Source organism: Eublepharis macularius, chromosome 8 (genome assembly GCF_028583425.1).
Source record: "Eublepharis macularius isolate TG4126 chromosome 8, MPM_Emac_v1.0, whole genome shotgun sequence".
Classification (NCBI taxonomy): domain Eukaryota; kingdom Metazoa; phylum Chordata; class Lepidosauria; order Squamata; family Eublepharidae; genus Eublepharis; species Eublepharis macularius.
In genome coordinates, this window is record NC_072797.1 from 21,308,327 (window position 1) to 21,335,289 (window position 26,963).

Here is a 26,963-nt window from a genome sequence, read left to right on the forward strand (position 1 = left end):
TGTGACTAGCAGCTATCGTCTGTGTAGTCACAGTTTTCTCTATTAACAGTTCAGGGAACACTTGAGGCATTCAGTGCCTTCAACTGGATCTTCTGCTAGTATTTTAACTTATACTACAAAAAAACTACCCTAGCCTATATAGCTAGAATGTAGGCAGTCAAAGAACTGTATAAATATTTGCTCATCCCTGTGGTTTGGAAGCTTACAAAACTTATTTCTGAAGACTAACAGATTCTCGGGGGCCCTCAGATATTAGATGTATAACAGCCTCCTTGGAGATGCTGAATGGTTGGGTAATCTGTACTGTTTGGGGAGAGGGCTCTCACAAGTATTTTTTTTAGGCATGCAACTGACCTAATACTTTTTGTTCCAATTAAGGATGTGCAATTTGGGTTTGGTATTTGGTAAAAATTACCGAATTTTACCTGATTAGGTAAAATTCAGTGTTACCGAACTTAAATCTGTATTACCGAATGAATTTGGTAATACCAATGTTTAAGTTTGGTAAAATTCAGGAAGCGCAGTAGTGCTGTTCCTTTCCTAAGGAACAGCAAAGAAATGCCGCTTCCTGCTTTGTTTTACCAGATGGGAGAAGTATGAGAGGCCAATCCTTACAGCAGCTCTCCTTCTCTGGCCAATGGGATTCTCAAGGAGAGTGCCTTTTTTAAACTGCAGCAAGGAGTTAAAATTAGGAGGCTTTGCTCTGATCTGGAGACTGAGAGACACGGCCTGCTCGCTGCTTCTAGCTGTTGGTTCTCTTGGCCTGCTTTGGACTGTGACTGGATCTTGCTGCCCAGTGAGTGGAGTGGCTGCTGCTTGATTTGAGAGCTGTAGACTCACTGGGATTTTTTCTCTCTTTGGGAGGGGGGGTTGGCCTGATGTCTAGGAAGGAAAAGCTTTTTTGTTTGCATTTTAAGCATTTTTTGCTCTGTGTGTGGGACTCTGATTGGGCTTTTGAGTAGGAGGGCTTTGATTTCTGGCATTTGAAGTTGGTTAAGTTTACTGTATTTTTCTGCTTGTTCTTTGGGGGGCGGGGTCTGTTTTTCCCCTGTTACTGGGCTCTCTTTACAGAAGCTTTGTTGGTGTTTTTTTGCTGGGCTCTGCTTTCTGTTGATATAGAAGTTTTATTTATTTATTTGTTTGTTTGTCTGTAATCTGTCTCTCTCGCTGAGACTCAAAGCGGATTACATAGTGTGAGATTAGTACAGTCAATTTCAAGGACACTTCTATAAACAATACCATAGGCTAAATAAATACAATTTTACAAAGTCACATTATTAGTAAGTGTTTGTTACCATGCAAGCAAAGTACAAGGGAAGGACTGATTCACATATTGGATAGAACAGCTATTACTGACCCATCCAAGAAGATTTTCTGCATTTGCGAAATGCTGTCATCTTGTTCTTTGGGGAAAGATGACATTTTGAGAAGACCAGCACCAGTATGGCAAGACCAGCACCAGATCTGCAACACACATTTACAAGTAATTATACATCACAGACACTAATTTTATATACATTGTGGAGCAAAGCTGCGGCTTTCCAAAGGAAAGTTCAGAACTCGACCATGCATAAGATCTCATTTGTGCACATGATGTGTATAGTTACAACAACCCTGTGATATCTAATGTATCATCTGGTCTGCTTATGGACCATTTTGACTAAGTTACAGAGATAGACACTGACAGGATCCTGGCATCTGTAAGGCTACTACTTGTTCACTGGATGCTTTCCCATTTTGGCTACTAAAATCATGTAAGGACCACATAAATGATCCCATTGTCCATTACAAATCAGTCACTAACTCAAGGCACTTTCCCACAACTGCTCAATGAGGCAGTTATCCATCCACTACTTTAAAAACTACCCCTAGACAAAAATGATCCGGCCAATTATCCCTCAGTCTCTAATCTGCCCTGTAATGTTTTGCCATGTAAATATTTTTGTGAGAGTTTTATTTCAGGTAATTAAGGTGGGGGTATGAATGCATATTTATTGTGGTTAAAAGTGCGGACCTGTAAAGCAAGGAGGAGGGGGCCTAGATGGATCACACTGAAGAGTTGTGATTGGACAGCAGCTGTAAACTAGGCGGAAGAGTGAACTGAGAACATTCTGACAGCGCAGTCAGTCCATGAGGATGAGAGGAGAATTATTCTGTGAATGAAGTGCTGAGGGTAGAAGTCTCTGTGTCAGACTTTGTGGATGAAATCCACATAAGTGGCAACTGGGGACAAGTAAGTCTGAGTCCTTTTATAAATGTCTGAAGATCGGTACTTGTCTTGAAACCATCATCCTTATGAATCATTCTGAAACCATTATGCTTATATACTATTTCTGGTTAAGTAAAACTTGTTTAATCTAAAATAAAGAATCCCGTTTTCCTCAAAGCTACCTCCACGTGCTGATTGTTCTGTAATTCTACTACCTAGCAGGAAGGCTTAACCTACCATTAAGCCTTTCTATACTATAAGTCAAACAGAGAGAACTAAGACAAGAGCCTCTGGTGGCAGTGAAAATCTAATGAAACAGTTTTTTTAAAAAAAGGCAGACAGGTAGTACAATATAGATTTCATAAAGGAGGTAACTGCCCCACGACCTTTCTAGGCAAAGTTGGCACGGTGCTTGGGGTTGGGCTGCCACCAATATGCTGATGGATGGATGGCCAGATACTGCCCCAGACAGTCTGGCCAGGGCTTTGGGAGCCATGACTGGATAGTTGAAACACAGCTGACTAAAATTAAATCCTACAAAGATGGAGGTCCTGTGTCTGGGCTGTGGGCTCTTAGGTTCTGGGACTTGACTCAGCAGTCTGCTGCATTCAGAATCTCATACTATTCCATTTATTACATTTAACAGATGAAAATCAGGACACAGAACTTTTAACCCCTTTATTCTCGTAGGTTCAAACTGAACTTCATCTGTGCATGAAATGACATTCACTAAGTCATGGCACCTTCCCACAACTGCTCACCACTTTATGCACGAGCAGTCGCACTAGATGCATGCATGTTCTGCTCTGATTAAATTTCTACAGACCCTGAGAAAGAGGAGCTATTGAACCCTCATCTTTAGGGATTATGCAGTAGGAATGAAAAACAGAAAACAGGGACTCCTTTCGGTAAATAGGGGCACTTGAGATATATGGAACACTGCTAGTTCTGCTTCTAACCGGCAATAGCAAGTCTCAAGATCTTGACAACTTAGGAAAAAAGCTTGCATGCCCATCCTTAAGCGTGATCTAGTGCAGTTTAGCTTTAAATTTCCGCACATGCTGGAGAACCTCTACCCAACTATGCTGCACCTGTACATGTGGCCAGCTGTACTCTATTAGATGAGCAGGATTTGATTCCAGTGGAAACACCAACGGGATTTTCAGGGTATGAGGTCTTGAGAGGCAAAGCTCCTCTTTTCAGCTTTGACTCTTGAAAGCTTATACCCTAAAAATCCTGTTCATCCTTAAGTTGCTCCTGGACTCAAATTCTGCTGCTCCACTGCAGACCACAATGGCTACCTACCTGAAACTATCTATTAGATCAAGAAGTGATCTCATCCAGTAGCAAACAGGCTAAAAGTTAAACCACATTTCCATGTCTTCAGTGAAAATAATTCTGAGAAGCTGAAATTGACATTGCTGAAGCAGAGGTCAAAAGGATGCCAAGCCCAATATGAAACAAACAAAAAACGGATTTACAGTAGAGAAGAACCAAGAACCAAAAGTGTTGTTTGTGTTCTGAGAAATTATTTGATTCAGAACTGTACAAAATTCACAGTAGCAGCGCTTCATGTGAGCAGAAGCAGATGTCAAAGCAGGCTCATTACTTGAGCGTTACATCCCACACTTGGTCTGTCCTGTACAACCTGTGTCCATAAGCTGCACCCATTTCATCAGTTGTACCTGAACAAGCCCTAAACACACCCTGCATTGAGTTTTATTTGACGCTTTCTGTTCAGTCATGTTACAAATATACTCACTGGAACTCCTTGTCCTTGGTACTGCAGAAGACTGTCTTCAGAGACAGCCATTGGAACAACAAAGTAGGGTGGCAACCTAAAAAAATAAATGTAATAACCTTAAGCCTGCATTATCCGGAAAGTCATGATGCCTTCTGATTTATAAGTGCAGTACTTCCATATAAAGGGGAAGAGTAGCAACAGCAGCGATGGTTGTATTCTATGTTTAGAATACTTACATGCCAATTTTCTCCAGAAACAGAATTCAGAGTGGCTTGGAAGTGTTAAGAGTCATATAATCTAATAAGAATGTCAACATCCAAATGACTCAAGACATCCACCACTTATTACAAAACTTAAACTGGTACCCAGTTGCTTCTTGGTATCACATGGACCACAAAAACTTGTTTCAACAACTGCAGAAAAATCTCTACTGTGGCAATTGATTTTGGGGGAAATATTGTATCAACACCGACTAAGACAAAATGAGAAAAGCTGAAAATCTGCAGGCCAAGGTGGTCAGGCAGTCTTTGCTTCAAAAGAACCAGGGAAATAACACTTCTGTACTGGGTGATTACAGAGCACCCAAAGAACTGAAGCACACAAGAACAGCAGGGGTCTGTTACAGGGACTCGGGGCTAAGAGTTGCATGAGTGACCACACGCTTAAGAAGGGCAGCAAGAAACCACTGAGCTTCTGCAAAAGTCAGTGGCGCAGGCATTGTTGGAGGGAGGACTTCTCACTGGTCCTGTGTCACTGTCAATCTCAGCTTTGGTTGAAACGACCAAATTACATACTGTCACCAGTGTTAAGACCAGGGCTTTTTTTCTGGGAAAAGAGGTGGTGGAACTCAGTGGGTTGCCAGCACAGGAGGCAACTCTCGGCAGGAGATGGTGTCCCTGGTACCACATGCGCAAAGTGCGTGCATGCTCCCAGAACCACACACAGGGTCAGCTGGAACAAGGGGGGAAGTTTACCACCCTAGGTGAAAATGGTCACATGGCTGGTGGCCCCACCCCCTGATCTCCAGACAGAGGGGAGTTTAGATTGCCCTCCGCGCCGCTGCAGCAGTACAGAAGGCAATCTAAACTCCCCTCTGTCTGGAGATCAGGAGGTGGGGCCACTGGCCATGTGACCATTTTCAAGAGGTGCTGGAACTCCATTATACCGCGTTCCAGCTGAAAAAAAGCCCTGGTTAAGACCATAATAACCTGTCTTGTTACTAATCCACAGCCAGTTTGCATGTATAGAATGATTCATATGACATCTCTTAGCGTGTGTCTGTACTAAAGAACAACTGAAATTCAGCCTTACTTTTTAGAAATTCTGTATCCTTCATTGGCACTCACTGCTTTGAATTTCAGGTTCCCTTTGGTCCGTTCCAACTCCTGACGCCAGTCCTTTATGGTGTCAAACATCACTGTCTGATTCTTTATTTCTATTAAAAATACACAAACATTAGAGCTTAAGTTCTGATTCTTTGAGTTTTATTACCAATTTGACTGCGAGACAAGGAGATGCACTTAAAATGAAAAATTTCTAATTTAACCAGAGTTGCATGCATGAAGTCTGGCTATTAAAAGACCAAAATTAGTATTCTACAGGGATGCTTATACATCAAAGCCACTACTTCAGATCATGGCCACAATTCAAAGGGAAGCACATGCACCTGAATTTTTGGGGCAGAGTATAAAGGGAAAATGTTGCTTGTACAAGCACAGCATTTTTTCTGGCTCTTTGAAATGTTCTATATTAAAGCTGCCTTTTGAACTCAAAGAAGTTTAAAGAGAGCTAAGGAGTTAGCTTTCTAGAAAGAAACTAAACACCAATATATAGCTTAAACAGTATGAAATGCATATTTGTCCAGGGCTCTCCTTGACCCATTACTGATAGGTGCTAGTTTTGCCCTTAAAATCCTTAAGCTACCTGAAAGACTGCAAGACTCCCTGCAGTCGGGAGTCATGAGAAGTGCTTTTGTGGCCACAGAACCCTTAAGGAGCTACCTCCTACCAAAGGAATTTTTATATATAAAGTTATCTGGTTACAGTAGTTTTGTTAATTGTTTGCAGGACAAATACAGCAGCTTGTAGTAAGCTTTTCCTGTTTTTGCTCTATTCAGTTACTGTTCTAATGTTTTGCTCTTATGAACTTACACATTCCTTGAATGCTCTACTTGGATAGAAAGACAGCATAGAAACTTTGCTATTGTCTGGAATAAGCTAACAAAGGAAATCTGACAACATATTGATTAGTTCCAAACAACTATGTACAGTCACGAAAGAGTCCAGTAGCACCTTTAAGACTAACCAATTTTATTGTAGCATAAGGTCAACTTAAATTCTTTACCCAGGGTTTCTGGGCATTGCTTGGAACAACTCTAAATATTACATAGTAAAAGAAAGTTGAGCCTAATCTGCTTTTGTTCTGTACCTACCCTTTGCCTATACAATTTTGGGAATCTTTCCTTTGCTCTAATATAAAGCATAGGGCAGAGGAGTCAGTTTTGTTCTGAATCGTATACAGGGAACTGGGTACTTAATTTACAACTTTGGTTCAAGTTTGGGATTTAGGGCATTTCTTCATCATCTTGCATGTATGGTTTAGTTTGCAACCTCAGGGCAAGAGCTGCATCTTTGGATCTACCGAGAGGCAGGAGCACAGACATCTCACAGGCTACAGATACCAGTTTAGTATCTGAATCTGCGTATCTTCCTCCAAAGTATTCTCAGGTTAAGCCAACCAACACTGTATCAACATCAACAGAGCTGCTTCTACTCGGTTTTATTCACTAGACGAGACCCATAACACACAATTTAGATGTGTATTAAAAAGATTTAATTGGTTTTGAGTCCTTTCCTCTACAAGGAAGAAGAAATCAGGGCTAGACATGTCTAGTGTAGATATTTACTGAAGATATCAAAGAGATCAAATATCACACAAATATCTTATTATACAAGTCTCAGTTTAGCAGGATAAAGGCATCCAAGCTACTTCAGGATGAAATTACTCATCCCAGGGTAGCTTTGGCATCTGTATGGAATCAGCCCTTTATCTGAATCTATGTGTAACCAACAAATTTTAATGCAAGTTTATTGGAACAATAGTATTCTATGAAACAGCATATAACAACGTATAAAGACAGTCACCTGTCACATGCTTACCCATATCTTTTGGTGCAGCTGGTGTGTATGAGAACAGAAACAAGCGTTTAAATAGCTTAGGCGTTTGTGTGTGATGAACTATGCCACTAACAATCTAGGAAAGAATTGACAACATAGCCATGAGCTAGAAGTACGCCAGAAGAGTTGAGGTTCTGTGTGTGACAAAGCTGGCAGGTTTTTTTATGGATTAAGTTAATACACACCTATGTGACAGCACTCCTCTGCAGCCTAGGTCTAAAGCAACACCAAGAATCCTAGCCTTTTCTCTTCACTTCCACTGAAGCCAAGTCAGGCTCCTTCACACTCCCTGCTGCTTCCCTTGCAGCAATTCCCACCCTCTACTTCTCAGTTGGCAGTAACCTTGCTGATTTCGTTGGCTGCAGCAGGCGAACTAGAATCACAGTAAGCCACATGTGAGGACTGGACTGTGAGATCCCTCAAACTTGTTCTCAATGGCTAATGGTTTGCTGAAACAAACGTTCAAACATATTGATGTGTATACCCTAGAGAAGTGCCAAAGCTAAGATTCGAAATAGTTTCATTATCATATTTTGCATCTCTAAAGAATGCAGTTGTGCAGCTTCCATTAACATTAAAGAGGGCTTCAACAGAATTCAGAAATGAAAGCTTTTCAGCTGAGTATTAGAGAGTCTCTAGTATTGTTTCTGTGCCATTCAGCTGATTTTAAAGGAACAAGCTTTTCCACTAAGTTTAGAACTAGTAAGCTATTCAGTGTGAGAATACAGTGGTTAGATACAGCAGACCCAGTTATATAGATCTAAATATGGTATGCTTCCATTTCTCCTCCCAAATGACCTGGCTCTAAAGCAGCCCTGTGTTAGCTTCCAGGGGTGGTGGAGATTCTCATGTTTGCTGAGATGAGTGTGAGGCAGGCTTTCTCCATGAGGAAAAAAAAACAAATGGGGAAGGCAGAGTGATTAATTGCCTATGCTCACCTATGCTCTCTTAAAAGTGCCCTTCTCTCCAGCAGTACCCCCACCCCCTTTGAGCTTACTTCCAACTTCCTGCTCAGAGAAGGCAAGGCACCTCTCCCCTTCAGTTAATCCTTTCTTACATGTGCCTCTCATCACTACTGCAAAACATAAGGGAATCCTACAATTCCCTTGTGATATCTACTTCCATACTGAATTGAGAAAACTGAACATTAGTAACTTCATTAACAGACATTATGTTACACTGACACCCAAAATTATTTTTTTTAATCAAGGGGAAGAATTAACAAGGTTATAATTACCCTTTTTACTTCTTCCTCCTTTGTGTACCTCAAACAGAAGTGAAACACTCTCAGATCTTTGCAATAGATTATTATTTTCTCTGGGTATCTTCTCAGTTGATTGTGTAAAGGTTTTCTTCTCTCATCATACACTAAAAGGGAAAAAAATGTAATTTTAAAACATCTCTTCAGGCAATTAATAAACGACACTTATTTGGCCAACCACTAAACTATATCCTGCATATTTGTGCCCCAATAATTCAAGTTTGTTTTGTTATAGTTTTTAGTTCTGAGGGTGGAAAAGGCCTTTTTGAGGGAACAAATATTTGAACCAAATGCACCAAGCAGGACCTGAGTAGTTCTTGAGCTAGTATCTTAAATCTGCGTTTTGTAACAAATGAGCAGCAAATTCTCTCTTTAGATCATAGGTTGTCAGTTTGAAAATTTAGATAAAGTGAGTACAGACTTGGAAGACAGTCACTGGATTTTTTAATGTGCAGGCATTGCAGGTATTCAAAGAAAACAGGAAAAAGGTATGCATGACTCACTTTTACCCACAGGGATAACTTTGCTAAATTGTAGTATTAATTTCCCATTAAACTGCATAAGAGACTGACTTGTAGGTTAAGGTCATCAAGCAAAACAACGCATTAACCCATAGAGCTACCCAGCTTACTTCCGTAGAGCTGGTCTACACACTGAAGAGTGATGTCATTTTCTCCAATGATTTTATTTTTAAACAGTGGTTCCTGAAAGAGGAAAGATACCTGTTACTAGGCTTTCTTTACTAAGGCAAATTTAAGAGTAGTCTTATTCTGTAGAGTACCTATGCCAAGTGTATATAGATTGTGTTACCAGATGTATTCTTATTTTTGTAGAACAAGAGCTCTAAATACTGAATGGATCAAGTCAGAAACGGAATGTTTTCACATCCGAGTTTCCGAGCTTTTCTTACTTCCAGAGCTATAGTTCTCTCCCGAGAGCTCCACCAATCATCAGGGATGTGCACACAGACAACAGCATCAAGCTAATATTGAGATAAGCAGCATGCACACAATAGAGCAGCAATCTAGAGACTACTGAAGAGTCTGCTTTGATATATTTAAAACGCTGAACATCAGAGTTCTCAAACTCTTTATGGTGGATTATGTTGTATGTTGCCTAAGAACAGCCTGATTATGCTTTAGTTTTGCTTCTAAGATTCTGCTTCAATGAGGCAGAAGGTGCAATTTAGGCCTACCTCCAAAGGCAGAGTATTTTGAAAAGTACTTAAAATATAGGCGTGTCATGTTTCTCCAAAGTTCTCAACTCAAGTATTCAGACAATATCATTAAATTAATCTGCAATGTTTTCCACACAATTAGAAAAAGAATTTCGAGTGCTGGATCTTCCTTGCTCCATCAGCCACTAAATTTTGTGTAACAATGAAGTCAGAAGTTTGTTCCTTTAAAATGTTGCTTATGACTACTAGTAAGAACAGAATTAACAATCTCTTCTAACGAGTCCATAGTTTAGTGAAAGGTTCAGCGTTGAACTTTATGGCTTAAACCCAACAATATCTACTGGAAGAAATCCTCATACAGAGATATAAATGTATATGACAATTACTAGATTCATTTAAGGTAACACGACGGAACACTTTGTGGCAGAAATCAGCTGTTGCTAATATCCCGCCTAGGATAGATTAAAACACTCTTAAGGTAGACTTTTGATTTCTTACATCTTCCAAAGCACAGGCACCAAGGAACGAGATCTTGAAATTTGTGCAAATAAGTTTGCCGTATGTCCCACGATTTGATCCATCATCCAGTGCACACTTCAAAACCATGTTTGCTTCACAAAGCAGCACTTCACCTGATAGAAATTGAGTGTAGTGAAACATTCAGATTCTTAAATTCAAAACTTTACTGCAAATGTTTTCATTAATTATTTCACTGTGCAGAACACAAAAGACATTTGCATAGCTGCTTACTTCCATTTTTGTTAAAAGGGCGCTTGGGTCCATTGGTTTAGAGTGTCCTGGGATATCCTATCACAATCTTCAAACTTCAGGTGGAATGACAGCAAAGTTTAACATGGCTCTGCACAATCTGACTACAGGAGGCAGTTTAATTCTACCCAGCCCATGGAAGCATCAAGAATACTACAGAAAAGCTCCTCAATATTCAAAATCTAGCAATTCCTTAAAACCTAACTTTGTCTACATACAGAACATTTCTTTCTGCCTCTTGTTCTCAGATCTTTTATTGGACCCTTTTTAAATTAATGAAAAGTAGACCTCTTTAAATCTGGGATACTACCTTCAAAACCAAACATACAATAGCCCCCTTAATTTTAAGTTAGTAAAAATTGCTTCTCAATTTGGTGATGAGATGTGAAGGAGGACACGGCTCCTGTTCTTTTACGACCTGTGTAGAAGAGGGAACATTGCGATGCAAGTCCAGGTGCATTAGCCAGACAATCCTCCTTTACATCTATTAAACATAAAAAGCACCAGCTTCTTTGGCATTTACACCCCTTCTCCCCATCCTGTCTCCTAGAAGCACACACACAAAAAATAGTGCTTAAACTTTCACCAGAAAAAGAATCATTGCAGCGATAAGGCTGGCTCCCCTTGCCTCTGGCATCCTATCCCCCAACTCCTAGGCTGTATTAAGTTGCAGTGTTGTCAGAGGGCTGGATCAAGCCAGCCTTTTGGCTCAGTCTTCCCCAGTTGTCTCCTTTACTATGCACCCTGTCCCTTCCCACATTGTTTTTGTCCATGCAAGTCTCGAAATTCCCAGCACAGGCATTTGGGGTGGGTCAAGGGGTGCTGTCCCTCCCTTTTGCACCAGCAGAAAGGCTGTTTGGATCCAACTTGGTATTTGTGTCAAGAAACTACAAAACAAAGCTTTCTTTCCCTTCTACCCCCAGCCTTCCTTCACTGACTGAAGGCTGAGAACTCCTCCTGCGGGAGCACGTAGCTACCTAGTCTTCTCCCATTCCTTTCAGGAAAAGGATTTGAGTTGGATGACCTTTCATCTCCCATGATCTATTACATTTGGGAGGATTATCCTTATATGGAAGGATAAAAAAGCAGCTGGAACAAACTGATAGCGTAGAAAAGGTACCCAGAGCGTTGAGCAAAATTGATATACTGGTCAAAATACAGCGAGTTAAATTACAAATAGTTTAAGAATAATAAAAATATTACCTGGCAAGAAATGAGGCTTTACTTCCTTTTCAACTGGTTCTTTTAAGTGTACTTCCTGGAAGGAAAGAAGAGACATTTTAGTCCTTCTCTACAGTAGAGACCTATGTTTGAGAACATTCAGAGTATGTGCTGTTGTGCAGAACAATATGCTTCAGTTGAAAAAAGTTACTGTGTAACTTGAGAGATTATAACGAGGGTTATATGTTCTCTGCAATAAAGGCCTCTCTATCTACCACAATGGCTGTATGGCTGTGGAAGTGGCGGAAAGCCTCACCCCCTGCATGGACTTCCCACTGCCTCCACGGGGAATTGGGAGAGACACGTTGAGAGGGACATGCCGCAGCAACCGTGGAAGCAGCAGAGAGCCTCGCCCCCTCCCTACCCTGGCAGGGATCCTCGGCCCCCTCACACTGCCGCAGCCTTTCCAGCACCTCTACAGCGGCTATGGGACCACGATGCGCCCTCCTGCTGCCTCTGCAGCCCCTCAGAGGCCTGTCGCAGGTGGCATATAGGCCCAGTGTGGACCTCTGAAGAACCAGCAGCACCTTGCTGGGCCGTACCAACAACTCACATTTATCCTGGCACAAGTGCACCTGCGCCAGGATAAAAAGTGAGTCGTTACCAATATGGCTCACCTTTTTAAGTAAGATATGCAAGGTTTGAGTCCAGCAACACCTTAAAGACCAACAACATTTCCAGGGTATAAATTTCAAGCTCCCTTCTTCAGATATGAGTACTAATGGAGATCTGAGTATTTTATCAGAAGGTGGGAATTTCAAGGCTTATACTCTGGAAACTGTGTTGGTGTTTAAGGTGCTACTCGACTTGAACCTTGTGAATCTACTTCAGACCACCATGACTATCCACTGTAAACTATACAATGAGGTGTAACTTGTGCATTTTGTACATTTTATCTTGTCATGGAAGCAGAGTAGTGAAGGGTGCTGGAACCTTACACTCAGCCCCCAGAACCCTATATTCAGCTGCCCCTTTGGCTTCCAAGCTTCGTGTAGGTATTGTTCATATAGATGAGAAAGCCTGGGGGAGTGATAACAGAACAGAAACGTTTGGAGGGAGAAACATTTTTCCATTTATTTATGTTATTTATAATCCGCCTTTATCACGAAGACTCAAGGTGGATTACATAGCATGATCCAGTACATCAATATCAAAGACATTTCACTAAACATGTAATGTGAATATACAGGCAAATTTGCAAAGATTTAAAAATCAGCAGAAGTCCAATACAGACCTGAAGAAATGTTGAAACAGAGCGTAAGCAATTCTATGCCTGACACATTAAACAACATTATACTTATAGCAACAGTAGTGACGTCTATGGTACCTTAATATTTACAGCAACACTACTGAAGTCAATGGCCCCTTCTTATCCCTTTACTGATGGATCTTGAGACCACTTCCTTATAGTGCAGCCCGCCTATATGAGTAAAAAGCCCCTTTTAATAATTCTGTTTTCACTGTTTGTGGAACACCAGGAGAGCGGGGGCTTTCCAGTATGCTGTTCGATAAGGTGGAGGCCACCACAGGGAAAGCACCTGTACAGCACCTGTAAAGGGCAGCTGTTGATTCTGCCCATTTGTAAGGTGGTACATTACCCTCAGGGTTTTCTATTTTTCCAATGGCAAAAATTAATTTTGGAGGAACACTGGGAAAACACTCCTGTGCAATGTTCCATTTTTGGAATAAGTAATTTAAAGACGAGATTGTATACTGACTTTTCTCTACGTAAATGTATAGTCCTAGAGAATACGTAATTCCTGCCTATAGTGTAAACCTAATGTATTCTTCAGGATATATTTACTGCTTAAATATGACTAATTTTGTCTACAATTAGCATGCTATGTCACCATGGGTATATTATTTTGTAAAAGGTTATTGTTTTCAGAGCTGTTTAAAGTTTAACCTGATATCCAAATATGCGGCCGGTGTTATTATGACTATAGGACAATGACTACCAAACATGTTGTGTTTACTGCTAAAGTCTGTGCTTTGCATTTTCAATTTTTATTTGACCCTCTCTGCAGCTCTCAGTAGCAAAGATTAAGATACATGCACTAAATTGGTTTCAGATTAGGTTCATAAGCCTGGTGGTTTCAAATTAGGTATAGATTCTTAAATATTTATTCACAGACCCAGTCAAAGACTAATTTTTCATGTTGTTGCCACTTAGGCTAGAAATAAACAGACTCCATCACAAAGACTTATTTACCTCAGTTCTTCACTAACAGAATAAACGGTCCTCTCATCACACAGTGTTTGACAGAGCAATCCCAAGCAGAGCTACTTGAGCTTAAGTCTACTGATTTCAATGGGCTTAGACTGGAGTAACTGCGCTTGGGATTGCACTGTGAACTGACTAAACTTTCACCATTTGGACTAAGAACTGCAGTTCATTCCATTCCAGCTTCCATCCAACCCACAACGTACTCCACTCACCCATTCAGCCCCCCCTCCTCCTCCCTTCAGAAGCCTACATTTAAAACCAAAGTGACACATTACAAAAAACACATTAGCCAGCAGAATCGAAACAAACTATTTATATGGCAAAACATTACATCATCTCAGCATACTGTTGGTAGTAATCCTGCACTTCAAAGGGCTCAAAAGTACTGTGCTACTCAAATGCATGCCAGCTAGCACCTGGTTCATGCAGCAAGAGTCACGGCACATGCTTTATCACTCTCCTGTTCAATACTGTCACACAGCAGTAATTTTTATATGATCTGCTACACCTGATGCTTTCTCTCCTCTGTTTTTGAAACATGAGACACTGATCACTCAAGCATAAAGCACTTTTCTGTCCTAAGGGGGGGGGGGGGGGAGACACGAAATCCACTATGTTAATTTCTTCTGCCACAATCCTTAGACAACTATTCCTTGATTTCCCTCCCCTTTTTAGAAGGAAGTCAGCTACTCCCAGATCCTGTTTAGCAACCTTCTGTTCAAAGTTTCCATTCAACCATGAAGGAGAAAGCCACAATTCCAGTTTTGTGTTATAAACTTCAGGTCACTTAGAAGTGTTAAATTAAAATAATCTTGACGTCAAAAGGAAAAGCTCCTTTTAGGCAATAAAAATGTACGCCAGATCAGACGCAGGACTGGAGATAGGATAGTAAAAATAAAGCCAAATTCAAGGTGCTCTTTAAAGCGATCTGCATAAACTGGTACCACAGGAGCCTCTATCCCAAATAAAGAATGTAGGAGAAGATCAGCATAATGGGTCTCCCAGGTCCCAGTCTGACACTAACCATTTATACCATACTGGCTAATATAATTACTGCTTGAGCTGTGAATTGTTAGAAGAGACGTTCAAGAAGAAATTCCATGTCACAATCCATGTGTTTCTGCTGTGGGAGTCTGTTTTTCCCCCACAATAGAAACAAATGGGGTGGCTGGGGTCACCTTCTTTGGGATGCCATAAAATGGCCTCCCGGGGTCCAATATCCCTGATACTTGGGGGTTCTTGAGAGGACAGGAAGGAATAGGTCCCCTGTTAATTTGGTGCATTTTGCTTGCAAAATGCCTCCCCCAGCCTCCTAGAAAGCCCACTAGTTTTTCACATAGGGAATAATGGAGATTGGAGGTGGATAGGGGCACCTTCTTTGAGGGGGCATAACATGCCCCCCCGCCCCAAAGTCCAATCTTTCTGAAACTTGACTGGTCATGAGTGTTAGAAGAAGGTTTCCACCAACTTTGGTATTATTAGGAAAGAAAATGCCCCCCCCCAGCCCCCCGGATAGCTGGGAGCGGCATTTCCCATTGGAAACAATGGCCAAATCTTTCCTAATAACCCTGAAGCAGTTTAACTATGCAAAGTGGTTTCGCGTTTTCCGGAATTTTCCCCTTGTTCCAGTAAACCTGAAGTGGGAAACCCAAATATGTGTCAAGGTGCACACCCCTAGTAATCTCTATAGAAGAGCAGTATATAAGTGCAGTTATTATTAAATGCCTTTTATGCCACTCCAATAAATCGTTATGTATGAATGAGAGCCCCTTCATTAAGTGGTTTGTTCTCTCCTAGTAACTACTATTCTGAATCAGAATTAAACAGCAAGGTTTTCAGCATGGGTTTTCCCACCATCGGCTCTGGCCCCATGCTGCTTCAATTTATCCTGTGATTTCTGCACATGTTTTTTGCCTGTAGGTTTTTTTTGGTTTTCCCCTTTCTTTTGAGACCACTTTTACCCCAATCTTTTTTTTCTGGATGCCAATTCTGAGTCAATTTTTTCCTTGTACATAATGATCCCTTCAGCATTGTTTGTCCCACCCACTCCCATTCTTTTCCAACCCACTTTTTGAGGACTGGATGCTCATCATCACCACCACACCATTTTCATAGTGCTATATTGACCTACCCTTGTAACGATGCATACTCTGAATTCCCAGCTTCCATTAAAAAGTCTCTAGCCCATTCCATTGAGGAGATATGCCTTTTTCCTTGTATCTCTGCAACACAACAGGCTAGAGGCTTGCTTTTTCAAAAAGTGAAATTGGAAAAATGGAATTTAGAGAACCTGTTGCATGTATTGTTACAACGGTAGGTTGTAACAACAAATGCTAAGAAAATGATTTTTTTTAGTGGCCAATTTCTTGGGGGTCCTGGGGGAGTAGCCACTTCTGGCACCCCCAAAAACATCAGTGTTTGAAAAGCACTTAGCTGTGGCTGCACTTGGCTGTCAGTCTGGGCAAGACTCGTCACTTTCCACTGCTGGGGTGGGGGTTACATATGGGTGACTGAGCCTCTCCTTTTTTAGGCTTCCTCATGCAAAGACTTCCACATGTGTTCATTTTCAATCTTTTTTAAAAATTCAGCCCTTATATTGATATAACAATATAAGCATGCGCAAAAAGAGGATGTTGCTGTGATATTACTAACGATGCCATCAATGACAACAGCATCCTCATTTGAAAATCATTTGAAAAAAGGCACATGCAGAAGAAACCAAACCGACTCCACAACTGCAAAAATATAAAGGGAGGGCAGATGTAAAGAAGAACCACACCCAAATCGACTCCTTAGGCATTGACTGCTAAGAAAATCAAAGTAAGTCGAGTGGTTACGACTGAATACTTCTGTTTTCAATCTCAGAAGGGAGAGGGTAATTAACCAGGGTTTGTACCAATTAAACAAATATGTTTTGTCACCTTGTCTAAATTTAGCACTCCAATCTTATTAACTCAAGATTTCTAAGTTTTTTTTGCTAAAAATAGAATCACACACCAGATAAAGCCAAATTGGTGCTGAAGTGATACTCAGGCTATAAGTAGTGCAAATCATACAACACTCAAGCCCAGAGCAAGCTTCTGACTGATTTTGATGCATCACAGCATTCTTTATAAAGAGCTGCACCGGTTGTCAACAAAGGTCTGCATGAGCATAGCTACAGCCAGTTTAAACATCTTCCCTTGCCTATCCAGAGAAAAGCTACACAATGTGCAGCACTAGAACTTCTAGCACAGAGGGTCTGGAAGAACCAGGTTCAAATGCCCATAGAACCATGGAAGCTAACTGGAGTACCTTGGGTCAGTTACACGTTGCCTGTCTTCAAAGAGGATAAAATGGAGGGGAGAAGGATGTAAGCTGCTTTGGTTCCCTACTGGGGGAAAAGGCAGGGTATGAATGAAATAAGTAAATTCCCATGTTTCCAAGTTTCTCCAGACATCACAATAGTCTTCCTATGAGCCATTTCCTCAGCAGTCTTCACTGTCTAGCAAGTGCCTAGGGACAAGCGTAGACCAGTTGTATTAACTGTAGACAGCCAGATACCCAGGAAGGCAAGATCAACAGGTACAGGAAGAGCTTGTTGGATTGCTTTTAGCTTAAACCTTTTTTTTTTTGTAAAGTTCGGCAGTATGCTAATTGAACTATGAACACCAGTCGCTGCAGAGACAAACAGACGGAGGACTACTGCCTGCACAAAGGCTTCCTGGAAACATCTGGCAGTTTTATTGTGGGAAACAGGATGTTGGATTCAATGAACTATTACGCTGACCAAGACTTTTAAGGCTCATACTACTCTATTATGCTGTAACCTTTAGTTAGTGTTTTACCAGGAAATAAGCTAGATTTTAAACTGACTTGTGAGAAGCTTTTTGCTAATAATAGCATTCATTATTTAACAAATATCAGATTACTGAAAAGAAAAACAGTATTTACAGCAGTACACAGCTTCATGCTCAAGTGGATGCTGTATTTGCTTCCTTAAAATGCACTGAATCATTACAAAATTATCAAGGTTGTTAGGTATACTACAGCACTCAGATTTCTTCCCTGTTTCACAGAGGAATCTGAACTTTAGGGCTGTCTTAACTCTGGACAATGTAAACAGGTTGGGAAGGGCATGATATGAGATAACTCTGGCAAGCTATTGGAACAATAGTTAATATGTCATGTTATTTTGGTTGAGTATTTTTCTGGATTTTATGTACATCTGCAATCTTCAAAATTTAAAAACAAAGTTTTGAAGTAGTATACAGAACTCTAAACTAAAGCTGGTTTTTTACTGGAATCTTCCTATTGGTATACCAAGCTATGTGACCACCTTCCAAATTCTGCTCTCTGAAGCAGTAATTACTCCCATCATGTACTGTAACAGATGATGACAACAGAAGCGTTGTTGCTATAGAAGCTAATTTATTTCCCCAGTCATACAAGTGTTGTAGGTTATGAGTTGTATATTTGAATATTTCCACATGGGAAGACATGACATCAAGGGAGCTGCTTATATCTTCTTATTTGATAGCCAACATGGCACATTAGCTAAGAGTGGCAGACTAGGATCTGAGACCTAGGTTCAAATCCCTACTCCATCATGGAAGCTTGCTGGGTGACCTTGGGCCAGTCCCAGACTGTCGGTCTAATAATCTTGCAGGGTTGCAGTGAGGATGAAACGGGAAGTATAGAACAAAGTAAGCCACTTGGTCCCACAAAGGCAGGACATAAATGAAGTTAACAAAATTAATTTGCAGTCTGAATGGTACTTTTAAAGAGAAGTCCTGCATATACAGCAGTGTTGTACACTGATCAGCTAAAAGCCCATATTTTCTCCCCTATTAAATTACACTGGTAAGTCATTCACCAAAATAACTTCTATTCACAGGCAACTACTTCCACAACTAAATGGATGTTTCAAGCAAGTGTTGAATTTTTTTTGCAGAGATGGAATACTGACAGAGAAGATTCACTAGCTGCAATTTGGACCTATATGGTTACGGTCAACATATGAAATGGTACTGCCTCCTTACTCGGAAGAAAACTTTAAAAACCCAGTATTTTAGAACTCTGCATTCTTTTAACGTTTATGTCTTCATCTGCCACCAGCTGATTTCTGGTACCAATTTAACAATATAATTGATTGGTAGATAGCCCAAAGCTCAGAAAGCACTGAGGATCACTGACAGAGTAGTCCTATGCAGAGCCACTCCAATTTTCAGTGGGTTTCACTGAAGTAATACTGCATAGAATTGCACTGTCAGTCAACCACGTTAAATACCTTCAGGCAAAGAACATGAAGAATGGTCATGAGTTCCTCCCCAGAGAGGCTCAGCCAGCTTTGTCCATCAAGCTTTTTGGAATTCATTGAATTCACCTGCATATGGCTCAGAGTGGCCTTTAAAGGTTCCTTTTTGTAGTACTAAGTACTAAAAATCTGCTAAAACAGCCTTCAGATCATTCATACTGACTCCATAAAAATGTTGGTTCCAGAGGTACATAACAGAGAAAGACTCTAAACAGCCAACCTGCCAGTATTAGAGCATTAGAACAAAATATGGGAGACCCACATTTAAATCCAAGGTCAGCCACCATGAAAACTACTTACGTAACTATGGGCCAGTCACTCTGCCTAATCTATTCTCAAAGGGTTGTTGTGAAGATAAATGGAGGACAAATGAATGCTACTGTGAATGAGCTCCTCCCAGGAAAGGCAGGATAAACAACGTACTAAGTTCTCTAACTCACTGCAATGCAAATTAACCAGAGATGTAGTCAACATTAACAACTGTGCCCCAGTAACCTGTACTGTGAAAGTAACTCATTCATCTTTATAGTCTCTACTCTGGGGGGGGGGGGGATGCAATTCCCTACAATTACAGCACTTAAATTTGTCTTCTAAAAATAAATGCACTCAGTCACAACACCACTTTTCTACCATAGTAAAGGTTTGCCAAAAGATAAAAGATTTTATAATTGCGCAAGTGTCTGGAAAACAACTAAACATTCACCAGGTATTAACCACAGCTATTGCTAATCAGGATTCCATGCTAATTTTGAAACCAAGCTTGTTTCTAATTGTAGTTACTCATGAGAACTGTTTTTCACCCTGCTGAAGAACAGAGGTGAAGGTGGAAGAATCTGAGGGGCAGGAAACAAACCGGCAGCCCATCCCCCAGTCATTAATGCATATTCCTGGGCAAGCCACATTACATCTGTATCAGAACAGGAAGCGCCTCCAAACTAACCAAATGGATTAAGCAGCAATCGAGTAGACAGAATAAAGTTTCAAGCACTTAGAAATGCAAGTTCTAACTGGATTGAGAGCACTTAAGCAACAGTACCATTTAAAGCAGCATGCAATTCAGTGTAGATATTAAGTTTGCAGAAGGGCTCCATGGCAAAATAGACCAGGGAAAACTGGGTCCAAATCTGCTTTGCCACGAAGCTCACTCTGCTACCATGTGCCAGTTACCATCTCAGCCAAATCAACCAAAAGGGGATGGAAGAGAAGAAATAATACGTGCCACACTGAGCTCCTTGGGAGAAGGGTGATAGAATGAATAAAGACCCAGAAATAATCTTGGAGTATACAGAGCCACCTTTATACTTCAGTGTTTTGTATTTCCAGGGCTAGCAGCAGTAGAGTCCAATATACAGGCATTCTAAGCAAAAGCTGCTTGACAGCATTCTGGTTTTCGAAGTCCTTCCTTGCCCTCACTCAGTGAACTACCATGGAAATTTCCCCACATTATTTACAGAGCTATGCCAGTAACTTCACGATAACCCACATATGCTCTAACTGCAGGATAAACTTTGTCCAAGTTCACACTGAGGGCGTCTGACAACCAAGGACAGCCTGACATCTACCATAATATTACATCGAAGTGTAGACTTCCATGTTATATTTTAATCCAACAAATCTGCAAACTAGAGTTAATTACTATTGAAAGTAGACATAGGAAGGTACTTATAAGCAACTGTAATTTTTAGATATTCATGCGTTATTTCAAACTCTTCAATCAGTCAAAACCAGAACGAAACTAAAAACAAGAATAACCAGTATGGAGCTGGCCTGAAGGGCAAGTTCAAGTATCAGCTTACATTTCTTTAGCAAGTACACTTCAATAAAGTAAATATTGTTATGTCCTTACGTGTTGTATAGATAAACACAAGCACTATATAAATGGAGGTTCTTTGAGGTCTTAAATACAATTAGACTCAGCAGTTGTATTGATATTGGCTATAAATTCAAGAACTACCTGGCTTCTGAAAAGCCATGGTGTGACAATTTCAGATAGACATAGTAAAATAATCAGAAAAGCTATCAGTGAAGGTTCCATCAGTGTCAGACTACCACATTTGGAGAATAGCAATTAAATCCAAACACCACGCCTGGCCCACTGCTTATCAGCTAGGCTGGGCATCAATATTGAACTCCTCTTGAACCCTGCCCTAACCAAAAACTTTGTGTGCCGCACTACACATTTACTTCCCACCCTGGGCAAGTTTATTATTTTGAAGTATTTTACTTTATCCTAATTACGGTGGTGGGAAGGGGGGGCACAAAAGGTAGTCCTGGCTGGTCAACTGCCCGCCTTTATTGGTGAGCAGGTTGTAGTAGTTAATGCTAACCTACCTCCCAGTCCTTAACTTCCTGATTATACTCTGCCATCCTGTTATTACTCCATGTGATGACCTTCGTAACAAATTCACTATTCTCAGTAAAGCCATTTTATTTGTGCTGCCTACATTACTCCCATCCTAGAAACCTTGGCCATTTCCACACACGTTGAATAATGTACTTTCAATGCACTTTAGCAATCCTTTGGAAGTGGATTTTTTGTTCCACACATGGAAAAGCAGTTCCAAATGTTCACTAAAAAGTATTGAAAGTGGATTATATCCAATGTGTGTGGAAGCAGCCCTTAACTGCCCCAAACCACTACATGAACCTCTTGCTTTCCACTGTCCCAGTTCCTGACTTTATCTTTCTTTGGTCTGTGCTATTCAACAGCCAATGTTGTATACCAGTATGATCTGCCAATTGCTACCAAATGAACTCCAGTTTTTTTTATTTTCTCTTCCTTCAGCTAAGCCCCAGCCCTATAAATCTATCCCTCTGTTCATGAAACCATTCCTTTGCTCATTTTTATCATGGGTCACATTCAGATGCAAATACGTTAAAATAAATGCCTAGCTCAACTCTTCTTGCTACATCCACACTCAGTGAACTAATTGCCACCTTCTCAAGTCTGTACTATTGAAAGCCTTGCTCATCATACCGAAGTTAAAGACCTATTACAAATACGCATAAGAGGAAGGAAGCAATCCCAAGTTATCTCTTTAGCGGATACTACTACTACCACCACTACCCCCCCATTTGATTTATATACTGCCCTTCAGGATGACTTAACACCTACTGACAGCAGTTTACAAATTATGTTATTATCCCCACAACAAAATACCCTGTGAGGTGGGTGGGGCTGAGAGAGCTACTAGAAGCTGTGATTGACCCAAGGCGACCCAGTTGGCTTCAAGTGGAGGAGTGGGGAATCAAACCTGGTTCTCCAGATTCCCACGCTCTTCATCACTACACCAAACTGGCTATTTGCCAAATACACTAAACTTGCAAAATACACCAAAATAAGCCTATGTGAAGTAATGAATCCCTTGGAGTATGCTCCTGTGGAAAGGCATGAACTAATCTGTACATTCCTCATTTTTCCAAAAGAAAAAAAGTTTTTGAAGTGAAAAGCTGTCAGGCAAGGTTTTTAATATAGATTTAGATACTCTTTGTATTCCCTGAATATCTACAGTATTAATTACGATTCCTGTTTACTAGAGATATGCACAACTCTTGCCTCTTTCAGGTGGTTCTTTCTGCAGTTGTAATTAGATTGTCAGGCTAGGATCTGGGACACTCAGGTTTGAATTCATGAAAGCTCAGTGGGTGATCTCTTGGGCCAGTCACTTTCTCTCAGCCTAACCTGCCTCCTGGTGTTCAGGATAAAACGGAGGCAAGAATGATGTTAAAAGCCACACTGAGTCTCCCCTGGGAAGAAAAGTAGGGTACAAATATTTAAAGTAATGAAAGAAATCAGTCTGTGTTGGTAAATATACACCAAACCAAGAAGGAAGCTAGCTCGTGAAATGGAGCATCTTGTTCTTGTTTCATAATGTGCACATCTTTTATGTACTCTAAGTCTATGGAGTTCTGAATCAGAAGCTACTGATCTTTCAAAAATAAGAAAAATGTTCAAAAATAACTTTTCATCACATTAAACCCATGTCACTTCTTTTATCATACTTACTATGTAGAATGATACATAACTAAATAGATCGACATTCAACTTTAGAACATTCAATATACAAGCGATAGAAAGTTGGTTGATGTAAAGGGATTGTTGCTTATGGCGTATATAACAACAGTAGGAGCTACTATGCAAAAGACTTTGTAGTAAGGAAAAAGTTACTAACCATACTTAAATAATGTTTCTATATTTAACTCTTTACTTACTATTTTTCTAACTGGCGCAACCTTATCTGCACAATTTTTGACACTGCATTTTAAAAGATTGTTTAAATTTATTAATTACAAACAGTTCAATTATGTTAATGTAAGTTTGTTAGTATATCCAGGTTTGAATTCTCACTCTGACATGGAAGTTGGCTAGGTGACTTTGAACCAGTCACATACTTTTAGCTTAACCTACCTCGCAGGGCTATTGTGAGGATAAAATAAGAGGAGTGGAGAATTATACAAGGGTCCCGATTCAGGAGAAAGAATGGGGTATAAATCAAGTAAATAAAGTTACAGTGCATTTAAGTAGTATTTTGATAAGACTGTGTTGTGCACATTTATTCCAATGATCCTTCCCACCGTGGCTTCAGAGTGTCCAGATAACTAAAATCCCTCTTCATGCCATAATATACAGTGGTCATAGCCTTGGCTCCTCTAGATCTTCCCCACGCCCATCCTTCTCATGATCCACTGCTGTTAGGCAATCCCTCCCTCGCAACTCTGTGCTCCTCATGTGCCTCTAGCCATTACTCCCCCCCCCCAGCAGATACCTTACTAGCTTCCTGCTATTGCCCACAGCAACCTTTGCCTCCTGCAAAGACCGTTCTGCCTAGCCATGAAGGTAGGAGTAGCTAACTAGAAGCTTGATTAGCTGTGTGGCTGAAACCTGTAATCTCATCCAGGCGCCCCATGCATTTCTAGTAAAAATTTTTAATCAAGCCACAATGATGAGTTTGCTTATTGTTTCTGTTTGCAAGTAAGAAAAGACTGGGACTGTGTGTGTCTGTGGGAGAATTACACATACCACTACACTTTTCTGGTACTCAAAATTACTTTACTGTGGCCTGCAGCCCACATCTCCCCAGAGAACTGTAGAACTGATAATAGTTTTAGTCTCTTGCAGGTTATGGTCTAGTACTCCCATCCTTCCTTTAACCAAAGCCTACTTATTTCAATCTTTATTTAAATATGCCTTTTATTAAAGGAAAGAGAAAGTTATATAAGTAAAACTAGTTCCCAGAGCTCCACCCATAAAAAATTATGGAATATTTTAGTATGACCAAGGAACAAAACCCAGAATGAGGTCACATAGATATAACTGAGCTTTATTCATAAAGGCTCAGGCAACAATTGGTAGGAAGAACTCCTATTGGTAGTGCACCATTTACTTTTCCTCACTGAAGCATTCATTTATACAGGAGTCCATTAAAGAGCGAACTTCAGGAACAAGTAGCACTGAGAGCATAATCCATTCCACACTCCTCCCTATGAGTTGTCTTGAACGAGATGAATGCTGTAGGGAGACACATGCATGTAAATGCCTACAATATATAAGCCACTCTATTGCGCATGTTGCTTGTTTCATAACAGCAGGTGTTTATAATATAAAATGAACCTCAGAAGGTGTTCAGAGTAGTTTCCTCTACAATTAGACAACTGCAAACTATCGCCATAGGGAGAGAAAGACATTCTACAAGGGTAAATTGTGGCGTCTTCCACATGGCATTTAGTGTCCTTCACCTTATTCTACTTGGCAACAGTTAAGAGCAAACAATCATTCTTAGACTCCAAAGCCGATAGCTTAAAATGTTACACTTCACTTTACCATCTCACTCATACCTTAAGAGAATTATAATAATATAATAAGAACAACATTCAATTTATATACCACCCTTCAGGGCAACTTAATGTCCACTCAGAGCAATTTACAAAGTATGTTATCATTATCCCCACAACAATCACCCTGTGAGGTGGGTGGGGCTGAGAGAGCCCCTAGAAGCTGTGACTGGTCCAAGGTCACTCAGCTGGCTTCAAGTGGAGGAATGGGGAATAAAACCCGGTTCTCCAGATTAGAGTCTCGCACCCTTAACCACTACACTAAACTAGCTCAATTAGGGTTGTCATTTTTAAAGACAACATATTATATAGAAAGCATGGCCACTCAAGCACCTTAGTAGAGAAAAGCTATTAGAACATTAAGTTACTGCAACCCTGCGATTAGCTAGTCAATTGTTAACCCAAAGGAATCTGTGTCTCTCCTTTACCCCACCAGCAACTGCAATTTCCAAAGTGGGGATGATAAGAAATAACTCCACTACTACCCTTTGACCTCACCAGTTCTTTCTACAGTACCCTTGCTGACCCTCACTGCTGCTTAATTATACCCTCTTCTGGCTTCTAAACATGTTAAAGAAACTGAAAAACTATATATAGCAAAGGGATATGGACAATACTTTATTATTATGCACCATATGTTGCTGTAAGTATAATCCTGCTGTGTAGCTTCTATGTTGCTTAATATATCAGTCTTACAATTGCTTATGCTCCATTTTAGCATTACTGTCCTAAAATTCTGCTGGTTTTAAAGCTGTGGAAATTTGCATTTATACACCCTATTACATGGTTTAACGAAACATCTTTGAAACAGACTATACTGACACCCACTGCTTAATCCACCCTGAGTCTCAGTAATAAAGGCAGACTATAACAACATAAAAAATAAAATACACAATGCACAAATTCATACAGCTCTGCCTTCACAGAAGATTCACGAGAAAGTCCCGATCAGCAACGACAGAGTTTATTAGCCACATCCTTCATTTTTTTTTTAAGAAAGAAAGTGAAGCTGAAAACAGCTTAGCACAACCTGGTGAAGTCAATAAAAACCCATGGAGATTAAGAGATCAATGAACACATCTTAATAAGAGCAGAATATATGAAGAAATATATTAAGAACGTTATGTTACAAATAAAAGTCCAGAAGCACCTATAAGACTAACAAAATTTGTGGCAGGTATGAGCTTTCGAGTCACAGCTAACTTCTTCAGATATTAAGAATGCTATATTTTATTAAGAGCAAGATTCAAGTCCAGTTGCACTTTAGAGACCCACTAGATTACAAGGATATGAGCTTTGAGTTTCAAAAGCTCACCCCCTGGAAATCTTATAGGTCTCTGAAGGGCAACTGGACTCTAATCTTGCTCTTTTACTGCAGACCAACAGGGCTACCCATCTAAAACTAAGTTGTATTAAAAAAATACTATACCTTGTTAGCTGCTATTCACATAGCCTGTTTAAGTATAGTTTTTTAATCTACAAAAAAGCAAAAGAAGGGGAGGGGGAGCAGCTACCTCCATCACCTCCGAGTTCCCAACTGGGGAAAAGGACCCAACCTGCCGGGGAGCCTCCACCAACAAGCCCCTTCCCCGCTCAGCTCCCCTTCTCCCCCCCCCGGCCCCTCCCTCGCGCCCACTTTCGCCTCACCTCAGGGCTGATGTAAGAGACGAAGGACGGCTTGGCTCCCTTAGCCCCCGCGCCGCCCCCCGCGCCCAGCATAGCTCGCCCTCGGGCAGCCCCGGCAGCGGTGCCCCAGCTCCAGCCGGGGCCGGCGGGCAGGGGCGGCGACCGCGGCGGCGTCGGCAGCTCCTCCCAGGAGGAGTCCTGGTCGCCGGGCTCCTCGTGCGCCGCCGTCCCCCGCCTGGCGTAATTGACTCCTCCCATCTCCGCGGCTCCGGCCTTTCTCTGGCTCTCGGCGTCGCTTTCTGTCCTCCCTTATTTCTGGAGAAACGCCTCGCCTCTTGTGCTCGCGCCATTGGGCCAGCGAGCTGTCAGTCCAAGCAGATAGCCTGCCCAGTTCTCCAGGATTCGTCGAGGCGAGGCGGCGGTTTG

At 40.9% G+C, this 26,963-nt stretch overlaps 1 protein-coding gene across 1 annotated transcript in view; it reads right to left on the bottom strand.

Moving 5' to 3' along the window:
- MTMR12 (myotubularin related protein 12) overlaps window positions 1-26,751 on the bottom strand; it is a 40,910-nt gene extending 14,159 nt beyond the window's left edge. The window contains exons 1-9 of the mRNA XM_054987334.1: window positions 26,559-26,751; window positions 11,539-11,593; window positions 10,066-10,199; window positions 9,022-9,094; window positions 8,367-8,497; window positions 7,112-7,205; window positions 5,265-5,388; window positions 3,972-4,047; window positions 1,358-1,464 (exon numbers count right to left, since the gene is read on the bottom strand). Of these exons, the coding sequence (XP_054843309.1) occupies window positions 1,358-1,464; window positions 3,972-4,047; window positions 5,265-5,388; window positions 7,112-7,205; window positions 8,367-8,497; window positions 9,022-9,094; window positions 10,066-10,199; window positions 11,539-11,593; window positions 26,559-26,630 (866 nt within the window). The 5' untranslated portion in view covers window positions 26,631-26,751. The remainder of the gene's footprint in view (window positions 1-1,357; window positions 1,465-3,971; window positions 4,048-5,264; window positions 5,389-7,111; window positions 7,206-8,366; window positions 8,498-9,021; window positions 9,095-10,065; window positions 10,200-11,538; window positions 11,594-26,558) is intronic.
- Between the last annotated feature and the right edge of the window lie 212 nt (window positions 26,752-26,963).